Raw genomic sequence first — 14,549 nt, forward strand, 5'->3', positions numbered from 1 at the left:
CCCCAATTTGTGACCATTTGATTAATATTTGTATCCTCATAGGGGTTTCAATATAAAAAACAGACCTACAATTTTTAATTAGCTCAAAATGGTGGACAACCTTCTTCCCATCACTATCTGTTTTCTTTACCAATGGATGTCATAAGGGAGTACTGAATATATTTTAGGATGGTGGACTGTTCATATCATTGAATACTAAAGTCAGAATTGTCCATTTCATCCTATTTTATGATCTCTATGTATGTTTGTGAACGTTGGATAGCAAAGAAATCTGATAGGAAAATAATAAACTCATTTGATATGTGATGCTGGAAACTTGCCAAAAAAAACCCCATGATAGGGTCACCTTAGGGTTGCCGTGAGTTGGAAATGACTTTAGGGCACACGACAACAAACAACCGTTAGAGAGGAGTTCTACGGATACTCTGGACTCCCAAAAAGAAAAGTATATGGGCCCAAGAGTAAGTGAAGCGCGAAATCTTCCAAGAAGCCAAGATCACTAAGCTGTAACATATCATAAGGAGATTGTTGTACTTGTAATACATCATGAGGAGACATATCTCATTAGAAATATTGCTTGTTAAGGTGGAAAACAGTAGGAAAAGAGGAAGATGGCATATAGAGGTGGATAGTCTCGATCAAGGGGCTGTTGATAACAGGGTGACTTGGAGATCTTTCATTTATAGGGTCCCCATAATTCAAAGTCAACTTGATGGCAATTAACATGAGCAAGAAACCAAAAGTTCAACCTAAATTTCCAAAGAGCATCAGGACCCCTTAGAAAGGAAGTTAATGTTCAGATTAAAAACCGAAAGACATTTCGGTCAGTTCAATGATCTTGACAAAAGCAATGGTGTTCACATCTTCCAAAACTTGTTGGAAGAAAATACACGTCACCTTAGGCATTCATTATCTTTGCAAGCTTTGAAAAGATAATGAATGCTTGAGGTGAGGTGTGTATTTTCCTTTCCAAAAATTATTTGGAATTCTGATTTCTATAGAAATCTCTTTCCAAAGCTTCCCACAAAACACCTGGGAACCCTGCACAGGTTGTACGTCTGAAACTGTGTAGCACTCTTACCTGTCAGACTGGTCACCTCTCTTATCCTTCATAGCAATTGGATTTGGGGTTCAAAGTGGAATAGTGTGCTCTGTAGGGGTATAAATCATGCTGATTTTGTTTTTGTTTTTGAGGAAAGTTTTCAAACATTTTCTCCTTGCTTGGTGAGATAATGACAATTTTTGCATATTTTAGATAAAATTTGGGTTCATGGCAAAAATCATATGGTGGTGGTGGGGGGGGGGGGGGTAACAGTTATATTGTTTGCAAACAAAATTCCCATCAAAAGTCCAGAAACATGAAAAATCTCATAGTGGTGGATCTTTTACTTTGATGTTAACCTCTTTTCTTAATAAGGGTGAGAAAATTTGGGAGGGTTTTTTGTGTTAGGTTTTATTGTGTGGTTTTTTTTATTCTTTGTTCTAATTGCATAGCATTCAAAACACATATGCTTACAACCTCTTGGCATGGTAAAGATATCTATGACATTGTCCTTCACAATAGTAAAATCTCACAATAAGTGATCTGAACAGTAATTTTAAGGAAGAAAATTTATTTGAGCTGCTTCAAATGAATTGAGGCTAGCTTTTAACTGTATTTGCATCAAGCTCTTCATCATTGTGTCTTTTAGACAAATAGTACTGAAGAGATCACCTTTGAAACACTGAAGCAGGTCATAGGTAAGATCAATTGTTTGCCTATATTCCAGTAATATTGTCTTCCCTAGAAAAATAAAATCTACAGATAAGACTTTGGGATACAGTATCCGCCCTCCCCAACTTATTGACACAGTGTTATGTTCCAAGACCGGCAGTGGATGTCTGAAATCATGATAGTACTGAACGCTATACCAGTAATGTTCTCAGACTACAGGTAACTAAAACCATGGAGAGCAATGCCATAGATAAGTGTCAGGGTCCAAGGTATGGGTAGCCTGCATTCCATGGCAGACTGTTGGGGCCAGGGCTATGAATGCAACACTTTAGAGAGTCCAATGGGCGAGAGGCAGATGGTAAGTCAGAAAATAGCCCAGGTATAAGGACAGGAAGGCAGAGTTCCAAGAGTTCAATGGACCAAAGGCAAGAGGCAAAGTCAAGAAGCAGACCAGGTCTAAACACAGCAAAACTAACAAAGCAAAATACAGGCAACACAGAAGACCATGTTGCTGTGTCAAGGATGGAGAGGCCAATGCAACCCTTAAATGGCTGTACCTCTAGTTGCTCTGCACTAGTAGAGCTGGCAGTGCCTATTGCCTTAGTCCTGATCCTTCCAGGAGTCTGGCAGTTTGGGCCTGATCCTGGTCCTGCAAAGACTTTGGCAAAGGACTCCAGGAGCCAGAAATCCCATCCTGCAGTGACTTACACAGGTGGACCCTGACAATAAGGATATTGTAATAAACATATTTTGGAGGCTGTGACTGACCTCAGGTAACTGAAACCATGGAAAGTGAAACCACAGATAAGAGTGGTCTGTACTTATCTCCTATCAGTTAGTGAGACCATAACTATAAAAGTAACTAAAAAGTTATAGCTACACCACAAAATGAGTGAAGTTATCCCATGATAAGTTATACTCATAATGTAACATAATTATGCTGAGTAGTTAGGAGAAAGGGATTAATTATAAGTAAACTTGGAATAGCTTGGATTCCAAAAAATAATTCTGTGATGACCAGGGCCATTCACACCACCCAATTATAGCACTATATTCCATTTTAATTGTTGTGGTTCCATCCTAAGGATTCCTGAGATTTATATGTAGCTTAGGGAGGGGTATTTATCATTTTCAGCCAGAGCACCTAATGCCTCTCCAAATTATACACCCCAGGTTTCCATAGGATGGAGCCATTAGATTGATTAATTAACTAGTTAACTAATTATTCAGTTAATGAGAGTACAGTCAGCTCTCCTTATCCATGGATTTTTATCCATGGATTCAAGCATCCATGGCTTGAAAATATTCCAGAAAAGTATAAATCCCAAATAGCAAACCTTGATTTTCCATTTTATATAAGGGACACCATTTTGCTGTGCCATTATATTTAATGAGCCTCAAGCATCCATGGATTTTGTTATTCATGGAGGGGGCAGGGAGTCCTATAACCAAAACCCAGTGGATAACAAGGGCCCACTGTAACTGGATTAACAACACTGTGATTATGTTGTCTGAACGGGCTCCAGATCTGTAGCACCAGTTGAACAGTTGTATTTTCCTCCAAAGAATCCTTGGAAAGTTTGGTGGCATGGAGATTTATCACTCTGTCCTTTACGTTACAGATCTACCGTTCTGGGGATTTTCTTGGCATAAGGAATGACGACTAAAGCTATAGTGTTGACATTCTTTCATTATTTCTTATTCTCTCTTTTAAGTTTCCAAATAGAGTAAAGCGCCTCATTTTAACTGATGATTATAACCTGTATTTGGTTTTCATGAATAAACTGAAACTATCTAACCAGCCTCATTTTAACTGTGATTCTTATATTTTTAGACGGTGATATATTGTGCTTGGTTAAACCATGGCTTGTTAGGAGAAGAGGGTACACACATCACAATAAGCTACATTGCAAATGCCCCACTGCTTTTCATGGCATTTAAACATGGTCACTTCCACTTTAATGAATTATTGACTTTTCTCTTTGCTTTGTTTTTGTTCTACTAATTGTTCTACTGATGCTGTCAGATGCTTGCAGAACAAAAAAGTCTAGGGAAAAAAAGGAGCAATGATCATAAAATAGCAATAGTTTTATTGGAAACAAACTAGAAGAGTTGGTTAAAAAATGAAAGGGATAGGTAAAATATATTCAATCCTGCAAACAGACAAAAATGCTGTGGTCTGTGTGCAAAGCTCAAAGATAAAATCAAAAGCTTCTGAGGCAACTGAGTAAAAGAGCCGGTGTAGCCAATATGTACTAGGCTAAAGAACTATAAATCCCAATGAATAACTCAAATATTGGAGATGTCATACATATAAAATACAAATACTACTGAGGTTTTTAACACCTCCAAGGACACAAATACAAGGGATAACACAGAAAGCCCATTACAAGCGGTAAATTGATAAAATAGGACCAAACGCGTTTCGACAAAGAGTCTTCGTCAGTGGTCGGAATAGGCTGTTGTTACAGCATGGGAGATATATCAATATATGTGGATACACCTGGTGAAAGTAAGTAGTTAGTTGTCCAAGATGGACAGTAACCTGGATGTCCCACAGATGAATAAGGCTCAGAAGCTTTTGATTTTATCTTTGGGCTTTGCACACAGACCACAGCATTTTTGTCTGTTTGCAGGATTGAATATATTTTACCTATCCCTTTCATTTTTTATCCAACTCTTCTAGTTTGTTTCCAATAAGACCATTGCTATTTTATGATCATTGCTCCTTTTTTTCCCCTAGACTTTTTTGTTCTGCAACTCTTTATTTGGGTTTAGGGTCACACCTGCTTGACAAAAGTGACTTCAATATTTTTATTTATTTTTTCAAAAGACAACAATGGGCTTGAGGAACAAGAGAAGGAAAAGAGGCGTCTTGTGATTGAAAAATTCCAGAAGGCTCCTTTTGAAGAAATTGCTGCACAGTGTGAAACTAAGGTGAGTACTTAGGCAGTGGTCAGAAACCTACTTGTTCATGTGAAGCCATCTTGTTTTTCAAAGCACTCAACTTAACTATCCATAGGCACTTTTACTAGACCTCAGCTTGATTAAAGTCGGAGGTTCAACCTTAATGCAAAGACTCTTCTGTCTCTAGCCCACATTTTCATTTACGGTTCAAACCATTTTGGAAATCTCACTAACATGGACACAAATGTAATATGTAGCTGGGTAAGCTTGCATCTAAACTGCAAAATTAATGCAGTTAGACACCACTTCAACGGCAATGGCTCAGTGCTCTGGAATTTTGGGATATGTAGTTTTGTGAGCCATCAGATAGCTCTGGTGCCACAATAAAGTACAAATTCCATTATTCCATAGGATGGAGCCATGACAGTTAAAGTTTTGTCAAAGTGCGTTAATTCTGCAGTGTGTCAGTAGCCTAAGACTTACAGGGAATGTATGAAGTTGCTTGAAGTAGGATACAATTGAGGTGAGAGAAAGCAGGAGCCAAGGGCAGAGAAGGCCCCACTTACAAACAAATTTCCATTCTTAATGGATACGTTTCTGCCTTTTCTAAATGGTTTAGTTTAGGAACTTCAAATTAATATTCTTTACTGAGCACCATATTGACGTGTGCTGGGCTTCTGAGGTCTTCCCAAAAAGAATCCGTGCAAAGCTTTGATCCATATAAAGCATTTTATTTCCTAAGACCTTCCACAAAATTGAATGCCTTAGCTAGCCATTAGTGTTTTGGACTCAAAGATACTTGCTTTGGTCTGAGAGCTAAAAAGGATATCCAGCTGTTTTCCCCAAAGATGTAGTCTTCAGAAAATAAATTCTGCCTCCACAACACATAAATTAAAAATCATATGAAGTGACACCACATATATAGGGGTTTGGAATTTCATGAAGAACAGGCAAGGAATATAGTTAACTCTCACATTCACTCTTTACAAGTGTTTATATGCTTCAGAGATATATAACATAGTTACTGGGCATTTGGTGGTTCATCAAGTAGATGTGTGGTAATAGTAATAATAATAATGTGGCTTTCAATAGTTGCAACTTCTCTGGTAAGCTGAGCAAGGTCTGCTTACACTGAAGGAATCATTAAGAATGTTTCCATCTTAGAATATCTGGGAAAATATTAGTATGTGGTGATTTCTCTACTTTGTTTGGGAAAGCGTCAGTACATTATAGAACAAGGGAGAAAGGGTATTTAAAAACCAGGAAAAGATAATTGGTCTTGTTCTGAGGAGGCGGACTTGGCCATAATCCATCCTGGAAAACTGGTTCATGGGGCATGGTGCCCCATTCTTACAGGTGAGCTATTCATGCTGTTAAATCCCAATAACAAGCAATGCTGACAGCTTTCTAGTCCAGTTTCTTGGAAAGGTACAGTGGGTATTCAGCTTCTCTCTAAAATACTAAATCTCTACACTCTCTCTAGGCAAACTTGCTTCATGACAGGCTGACACAAATATTGGAGCGCACCGTTCGGTAAGGCAGTGTGAATACATTTATTTGAGGCTACAAAAATGTGCTATGCATAACAGATGATTCCAGGTTTCTAATTAACTTGTTTTTCTTCTGCAGTTTTAAAAGGCTGCATCCATTTTGGTTCCTTTCCTAGGATAGGCTTCCTTCCAAGTAAATATGGTTTGAGTGTTGTAAGCTGTTAATAACAGATGTCTGTGATTCTTAATCACTTTTCTTTCATGGATGTCTCTATCTTGCACACTCCCATTGTAGTTAAATTGGTTTAGTAGCCATTCCTTCTCATAAAGTAACTATCAGAATCATTTCCATTAAGGGAAGAATCAAAGAATTATAGAGTCGAAAGGGGCCCCATGAGTCAGCGAGTCTTAACCTTAATAAAGGCAGTTGCTTTCTTGTCTTTTATCTTCTTGATAGCTTTTTGAATATTGATTCAGCCACCAAGGTATTCCTGCACAGTACCATGAAACTTCTGAAGCTTTGCAAGGGAATCCAAAAGTTACTTTTCTAAATGCTGCTCTGTTGTTCTAAACTTTCAGAAGATAGTCTGAAAATGAGTGCTGCAAGACAAGTGTTTAAAATCAAAATAACTAAAAACACCAGTATGTATGTGAGTATGTAAACCTTAAAAATAATACTCTCTCTTTTTTATGTTGCCTCTTATAGACCACCTCCTAGCCCTTCTGGGACAGTGTCGATCACCGCTGGACATGCTCATTACCAGTCCATTCCAGTCTATGAGATAAAATTTCCAGATCTTTGTGTGTATTGAGCATTCTCTCAGTTCATAAAAAAGAGAGTTTTTTGGCATCTCAGATAGTTATCCTACCTAAGTCAATGGTTCTCAGGCTTTGATCCTTCAGATGTTTTGAACTTCAATTCCCAGAGTTCCTGAGCATTTGCCATACTGGCTGGGAAATGAAGTCCAAAACATCTGGAAGGTCAAAGGTTAAGAACTGTTCAGCTAAATTAATGACACCTGCATAGAGTAGATTACATTCTGTTTTAAATTGCACTTCTGTGTTCATTTCAAAGCCTTTTTAAAGAAGAAAAAACAATCACCACAGCCATCCCTCAACCTATTTGCAGGTTAAGCATTTGTGGATTTGATTGTTTGAGGAGAACTGTGTTTGCCCCTGCCACAAAAATAATATGTTTTCTTTAGGCATCTATAGGTCCTCCAGCTCAGTTCTGTGGTCAACTTCTGGTGAACCTTGACCATAGAGTCAGGTTGGAGGACTTACAGATGCCTAGAAAAGTGTTCTCTCAGGAAAAAAATACTGGGCCTATCTATATTAGGGTTTTTTTCACTTTCACAGGGGGGGCTGCAACCCCTCATTCCTGCAAATGTAGGGGTTCATTAAAATTTGAGGGAACCTTATTCTCTTTTTGTTTGTTGTATTTTATTGTTTTGCTACTTTGGGATTTTAAATTTCCGACTGCACTTTTTTATATGTATATATACATGAGGTTTTGTTAGGTTTGACATGTATATTTTTCAAAACACTTTTTTCCCCTTTCTCCATTTTGATAGGTTTACAGAACTGTTAAGCTCTTTGTGTTCACATAGCTTTATACTTTTGTGGACTAGGTCTTCTCTTAGCACATGTAAAGTGTGACTCTCTTTGTGACCGAGACTGTAAAGTTACACACACATACGTAGATATGCCCCGTTAAACCCAGTGGGAATAACCTCCAAGTAGACATGCACAGGACTGTGCTGTTACAGATCTATGGCCAGATACACAGTAGGCATCATAACTTATTTTGAAACTGGACTGAATCTCATGGCCCTTTCCAAAAATCATGAGAGAGTGGTTTTATCTCAAGAGCTTTGAGATTGGAATATTACTCTTTTCAGAGAACTGCTGCTCTCAAGATTTCTTGGTTAAGAAGAACTTAACTTGGTTAGAACAAACAACAGGAAACACCTGTTGACTAATGCAGTTGGGGAGAAATACATGCACAGATAGGGGGCTATGTATACACATTTGTCCTGGTTGAAAACCCAAAGAGTAGAGGGTTTGCATGCAGGTTATCAAAGCTTAGAGAAGTTACCATTTTGGACTATGGTTCTTAGCTTCAAGGGCCATATTGTCTGTGGGATTCTTAGGGGGTGAACTCCAAATATTTCCCCCCTGTTTTCTAAGCACTAGTTTTCAGTATTGCCAATTATCTTTTTGGGGAAGGAGAAGAAAGAAGGATGGGTTCAGCTCACCGCTTCTTATATTCTTTTCTCCTAAACAAAAAATGCCAATTTTGTAAGCAAACAGATCCTTACCTCCTGGGTTGGGATTTAGCCCAACAAAATGCATGTGTCCCTACCCATTTTCCCTGTGCATTTCTACCTGTTGGAGTTAGACCCTGATGTAGCCCATAATTATGTAACTATTTTGATGTATATTATCTTGGACCACCCAAGAAACAGACCTTCCAATTGCACTATTCCTTATAATGATTTAGAAACCTATTTAAAAGTATCTTGTTTAATGGGGAAAGCTTAACAAAATGTGCTGTATTTTCTGCCAAAGGTTTAAAAAAAACTGTGATGTAGAGCCCCATGCATGCATGGGACTCTTGTTGTTGGCTGTGCCATGTGCAGCTCCATGCGCACATGGAGCACTTTTCCCTGCCATTGCTGGCAGTTCTAGAGTGCTCACCTCCAATCTGGGGCTGCATCACTTGAGAAGCAAGATGCTTCCTTTTGGGAGCTCTGAAATGTGCAATATTTTTTCATGTCTACAGGGATACAATTTCATACAGACTGGATTTAAAGAAAGCAGAGTATTTTGTTAAATGTTAACGTCAGGACTATTAATGGGATAGTTATATATTTGATATGGCAAGGATGAAGTAAAGGCATTTGTAAAGAATCGATTACTGATACATACTAAACTGTGAAACTGGGAGAGCCAAGATTACATTTTGTGAAGTCTCTCTCTTTTTATTGTTGTGTTCCTCAAACCTATATGGCTAATGAGAAAATATGTGTGTGTGTTAAGATGCTATGGCCCACCTGTGGTTTGTATGTGTTTTACTATATTTAACAATTAAGGTTATTTTCATAGTATTTGGTATAAAAACTTTACCTATACAAACTTAGAATATAATCCTCTCTTAATGTTCTGTTGCAAGTGCTGTATAAAAATGTGCAAATATCCTGTAGATAAAACAGTGGAGCCACTGTAGCACAAAGGTCTGACTTGCAAGACTTGAAACCTGCAGATAGGATCCAAAGAGGCCAGTGATGTATCTAAATCATCTCTTCCCTAACCCTGAGCCCTCCTGATGTGTTGGGTAACTCTCTCAACATACCCAGAGGACATCGGGTTGAAAGAGATTGACCTAAATGATGTGCCAATGCTTCCTCCTTCTGACTGCAACTCCTTGTATTTCATTGGATGGCTGTCCACAAGATCTACCAACATTAGGAGACATGGGGCAGCAGTTTGGGAAATGCAAGAGTTGCATGGAGGGCCCTAAAGAACCCTAGAAAGATTCAAATAAAGCCTTTGGATCCTGGGCTGTATCCAGCAAGGCTGATCTTTGTACGGTTCATCCTACCTGACAAACTGTAACCCTAACCCCCTTGCATTTCTTTAGAAATAGCAGTAGAGCAAATGTTGAAATGAAGAAATAACGTTAATCCCTTTTGAAGTGACTAATACCCAGAAGATTGCACACTACTTTTCATTTATTAAACCACAGAGCCTGGAATAGTTACCTTTTGGACTACAGTTCTAGACACCCCCAGCCAACATGGCCAGTAGTCCTAATGAGTGTTGGATTCTGGAAAATGTAGTCTAAAATGTAAACTTTTCCAGCTCAAATCCTAACAATCTCATTCCTGCAGCACCCATCCCCACTCACCACACACAGATTTCTCATAAACACATACAAAGTGATTCCTGAAAGTTAGAGGAACATTTGGAGAAAACAAGGATCATTTGAGTCTAAAGACAGAACATTCATTATGTTTGGCCTACAAACTGTCTGAAAGGCCCCACTTTGGATCCCATAAGCTAATTGTTAAGACACACAGCCATGCACCTTATCTCTTCAGTGGATTTGCCTCACTTAATGAATGACAAACTCTTCTGTTCCAACATTTTATGATTGTATTGTTGTTTTCTCCTGATCATGTGCTGAATCCACACACAGTTAATTACCTCAGAGTATTTCTTCTCACTCTTCTCAGTTAATAATGGAATGGCATTGTATAGCCTTCCTGATGTTTTTGGATTGCACCTCCAATCATCCTTCACCATTCATTATATTGGTTTGGGTTGATAAGAGTTGCTGTGCAGCCACATCCTGAGGTCCACAAGATGCATGTCTCTGATTCATAAAGTAAGAAGGTTTGTTCTGACTATCTTACCTAGAACCTATCTACACACATTTACCAGAAGCTGGGATGTAGACCATGGTCCATAAAGTCTTCATGTACAGTTGTTTCCAAGCTGCCATTTCAGCAGGGAGTTCCATGGAGCCAGGCACCAAATATTGTACACCTGTGTGGTGTTTCCTTTATTTAAAAAGCCACTACACTTGTGGGTGCTATTGGATTACTTCTCTGCAACATGTTGCAACTTTACTGTTGTTTTGTAATTTCTTTTTGTGCCAAACTCTCTCAGAAAAAGTAAAATTTGCACATGCACTTTCTTGCACATCTTACAGTTGTACTATTATGGTATGAGTAGGAGAACTTCCCAGGATACGTATGTTATTTGCTTTTTACACAAAAGGAAATAGTTGGGGCATTGTTTGTAAAGAATCACATCCAAATGAGGCCAACTAATATTGGTATGTCTAAAAATCTGCACTCTTGGACAACTATTTTGTTTTAGTGGGGCATCTTCCTTTGCTTGCACACTTTTGGATTTAGAATTCTTCTGCACATATATAAATATCTATTTGCAACAGGGTTAATACTGACAGCTTATGTCTTGGCATCCCTCTAAAGTCTGTCAGCCTAAACTAACAAGCACAAAATCCTAAGAAACCATTGCACCATATAGATCCTTGTATTAGTTGCACATCACATTTGAAGACAGGGCTCCTGGATAGTTTATGTGGGGTTTAACTTTTCACTGACAATCATTTCTATAGCTTTCTCACTCTTAGAGAAAATTATTGTAAAGTAAACTGAAAAGTACAATCATCTCTGTGACTTGAAATCAGTGAGTCATCCGGAATAAAAATGATGTTAGTTGATTACTTTCATGTCCACCTTTTCTTGGCTTTACCTAATGAATGTTTTTATTCAGTGTAAGGATGTGTTTTCTGTAATGTTCTATATTCAAAAAAATAAAAGGGAAATTAAAATTATGATCATGCCATTCTACAATTATATATTTCACATGCTAGTCAATGTGTATTGCTTTGTATATAGTAGTTCTTAATTATGAGAGGGTTTTGCTACTGGTGGGGGGAAAAGCTTACTTCTGGTAACTGAATTTATGCCAATCTATTGGGATAGATAGTTAATATGTCATCTTGGGGGGGGGGAGGTAGAAAACACCCATATGTTCTAATGCTGAAGAATGTCTGTTTCAAAAAAACCAACCACAGGAAAACATCATATCAACTTACTCTAGTTCAAGTACTCTGTAGTCCTAATATAAAGATAATTTAAGAGATCTGAAATGCTTACATACTGTATAATGCATGTGGAAGGCTAGTTGGTTGGCTGGCTTGTTCACTTTCTCCCTCCTTCCAAAATAAACATCTGAAGGATGGTTACACACTACATACTTGTTATTATATGTAAGCATTCGGCAAATGATATATTCTGAGTTAGCAGATTGGCTTCTTCCATAGCAAACACCTCAGTTAATGCAAATCTACAGTTGTAAGGAGTCTGGCAGAATCAGAACATTTGAAAAATATGTGTTAGCACTGCCAGGCATCATCTTTTAGTCTAGGGAATGCTCAGCATAACTAATGTGCATTTTTTAAAAAGAAAGAAAAATACCTTTATGGGTTTAACATTTGAATACAAGTGAAAGCACTGAAGAAAATCTCAGGCTCTGCAGACAATGCATTTAATAAATTCCCTCCTAATGACATCGGTCAAAGAAGGAGGTAGGACTGACCAACAGGACTCTTGAGACCTTGGAGGCTTTGGTCACAGTAAAAGGTTTTCTCTCCCTTACCCCTGTGAAGTCAATCAGCATTATAATTTTAAGGTGCTGGGTTCAGACCTGTAATGAGAACCCACAAAACAGCACTGCTGGCACAGCATTGGGATAATGTTGAGATAAAGAATGGCATCAGGGAGGTATCCAAAGATGAAAGTGTTGTAACAATGGGTAATTTCAATTATGCTGAAATAGACTGAATAGATATCCATTCTGATTACAACAAAGATATAACATTTTGGCTAATCTAAATTATAATGACCTGGTACCAATCAGAGTGGGGCAATGTTGAATATCCAGCATCTGAGGTGAGACATATTGCTAAAATCATTAAAATAATGACACATGAAATCCATGAATAGCTAGAAGCTAGAGGTGAGTTAACCATAGGCAAAGGGAGGAAGTTTAACAGATCCATAGCTATAAATGGTATCTATCTACTAGTCATGGCCAGCCACAAGTAGGACTTGGAGGATGACCTGGCTCCTCACATATAGGAGGAACCTAAGGCTGTGCCAGGTCCCAGCGGATTTGACTCAGCCAGACCCTAGCTCTGTGGGATCTCCTCCAGTGGAGCCTGGGGCACAGCAGCCCAGCCTTGCCCCAGTAGAAGTTCCAGACTTGGGAGACATAGAGCAGCAGAGCATTGAGGTTCTTAATTTTAGCCAGAGGCGATCAGAAAGGGCGTGCCTTTGGCGTTCCAAGAAGCTTGCTGAGAAATGTTCATTAGCCACTCAGCAGCTATGATAAGGGAGCTAGATCTAAGACACCTGACTGACGCTGAGCTCTCTTTGTCAGAGTCTATTGTTCTCATTAGCAAACACTGCTGGATCTGACTCCTTGCCTCCTAGACCTTTGACTGCTTTTGAATCCTTGACCTCAGACCGGACTCACTGACCAACCCTCTGGTATCCTTGACCTCAGACTGGACTGGTAGTATTGCTCTCTGTAATCCTGAACTTTGGACTGGCTTGTGGCTTACTCTCTTCGGACTTCGTTTGGCATTGTTGCTGGAGGAACTGCTTCTTGGCAGCTCGGCATATTTATCTTTTGCCCAGCAGGCTCTTATCAGCTGTGTGAGTGTGTGTTGGCAGCATTCCCGGACACTACTCTACTCCAGGGATGGGAATTATGTGATTCTCCAGATACTGAACTGCAACTCCCAGCATACCTCCCTCCATTTGTTATGTTAGATAGCACTGGTGGGAACTGCAGTCTAAAAAAAATCTGGAGTGCTGCCTGATTCTCACCCCGAACTACCCAAATACATTCAAATATATTCATATGTGAAAAATAGTGTCCTCTATATCATGAGACTAGAAGGCAGCCAGTATAAGTACTTGCTTTTACAAAGGGATCGAGGACATTGCAGTACAGTCAGGTTAACATTGACTCATTAAAGATACAAATATCAAGCACATAGAAGAGCCAGTCTTCCCAGACAAAAACTTAGTATAGCTTACATAGTGATATAGCTTGTATAATGATAAACCCTGTCCATTAATCTTTGAAGATACTGAAGAGCATATGCATAAGATGATCATACCTCCAAACATTTCACAGATGAAAACCAGGACTCATGCAACCAAGCAACATCAGTCTGTGGTCAAGATAGCACAAATTAATAATGAAGAAGAATTCACAGATTAGGAGAGGCTACAGTTTGCTTTGCGGGGAAAACCAAGATTCTGCCCCTTCCCTCTATTAAAGTTAACTAAGGACAAAAGGGAAAAGTCGGAGGAAGAGCAAAAAAATAAGGACATTTTAAAAGCAGCTGAAAACATGGGACAGCAGAGGATTTATTGGGACAATTCCTGCCAAATCAGAACAGTTGTAAAGTCTGATATTCCACAAGCAGCTGCACTTTTTGAAATTGGAAAGTGCAAGAGCAGCATCCAATATGGGTTGGATTGGATTGCATTTGTTTTTTGGGGTTTTTTTTTGCACAAACATTTGTACAAAGGGATTGCATGACCAGTTCATGCAAGAGGTCATGCAACAGACTACACCTTTAATTAAACAGCTGTTATGCCCTGCCATGGGCAAAAAGATGTAGCTTGTGGCATTTTCACTCCACTGATATTAAATTGGACTTAGGTCTAGGACTGATACAGCCCTTGATTCATGGCACCTTAATACATCTAGCAATCCTGGGATAAGAAAAGTCCTTTTGTGGACTGGGTAGTGGTGAAAAGGGGGGGGGGGCGCAGAAATATGTGACTTGTAAATGCCAGTTTCTGTATGATGCTTCCTTGGTG

At 38.9% G+C, this 14,549-nt stretch overlaps 1 protein-coding gene across 2 annotated transcripts in view; it reads left to right on the forward strand.

Annotated features, from left to right (window-relative positions):
* EFR3A (EFR3 homolog A) overlaps nucleotides 1–11,479 on the forward strand; it is a 94,783-nt gene extending 83,304 nt beyond the window's left edge. For both annotated transcript variants that reach the window (XM_042465512.1, XM_042465511.1), the window contains 4 exons: nucleotides 1,692–1,740; nucleotides 4,548–4,651; nucleotides 6,105–6,154; nucleotides 6,818–11,479. In XM_042465512.1, coding sequence (XP_042321446.1) covers nucleotides 1,692–1,740; nucleotides 4,548–4,651; nucleotides 6,105–6,154; nucleotides 6,818–6,923 — 309 coding nt within the window. In that variant the 3' untranslated portion in view covers nucleotides 6,924–11,479. The remainder of the gene's footprint in view (nucleotides 1–1,691; nucleotides 1,741–4,547; nucleotides 4,652–6,104; nucleotides 6,155–6,817) is intronic.
* The last annotated feature ends 3,070 nt before the right edge of the window (nucleotides 11,480–14,549 follow it).

This window comes from Sceloporus undulatus, chromosome 4 (assembly GCF_019175285.1).
Source record: "Sceloporus undulatus isolate JIND9_A2432 ecotype Alabama chromosome 4, SceUnd_v1.1, whole genome shotgun sequence".
In the NCBI taxonomy this organism is placed as follows: Eukaryota; Metazoa; Chordata; class Lepidosauria; order Squamata; family Phrynosomatidae; genus Sceloporus; species Sceloporus undulatus.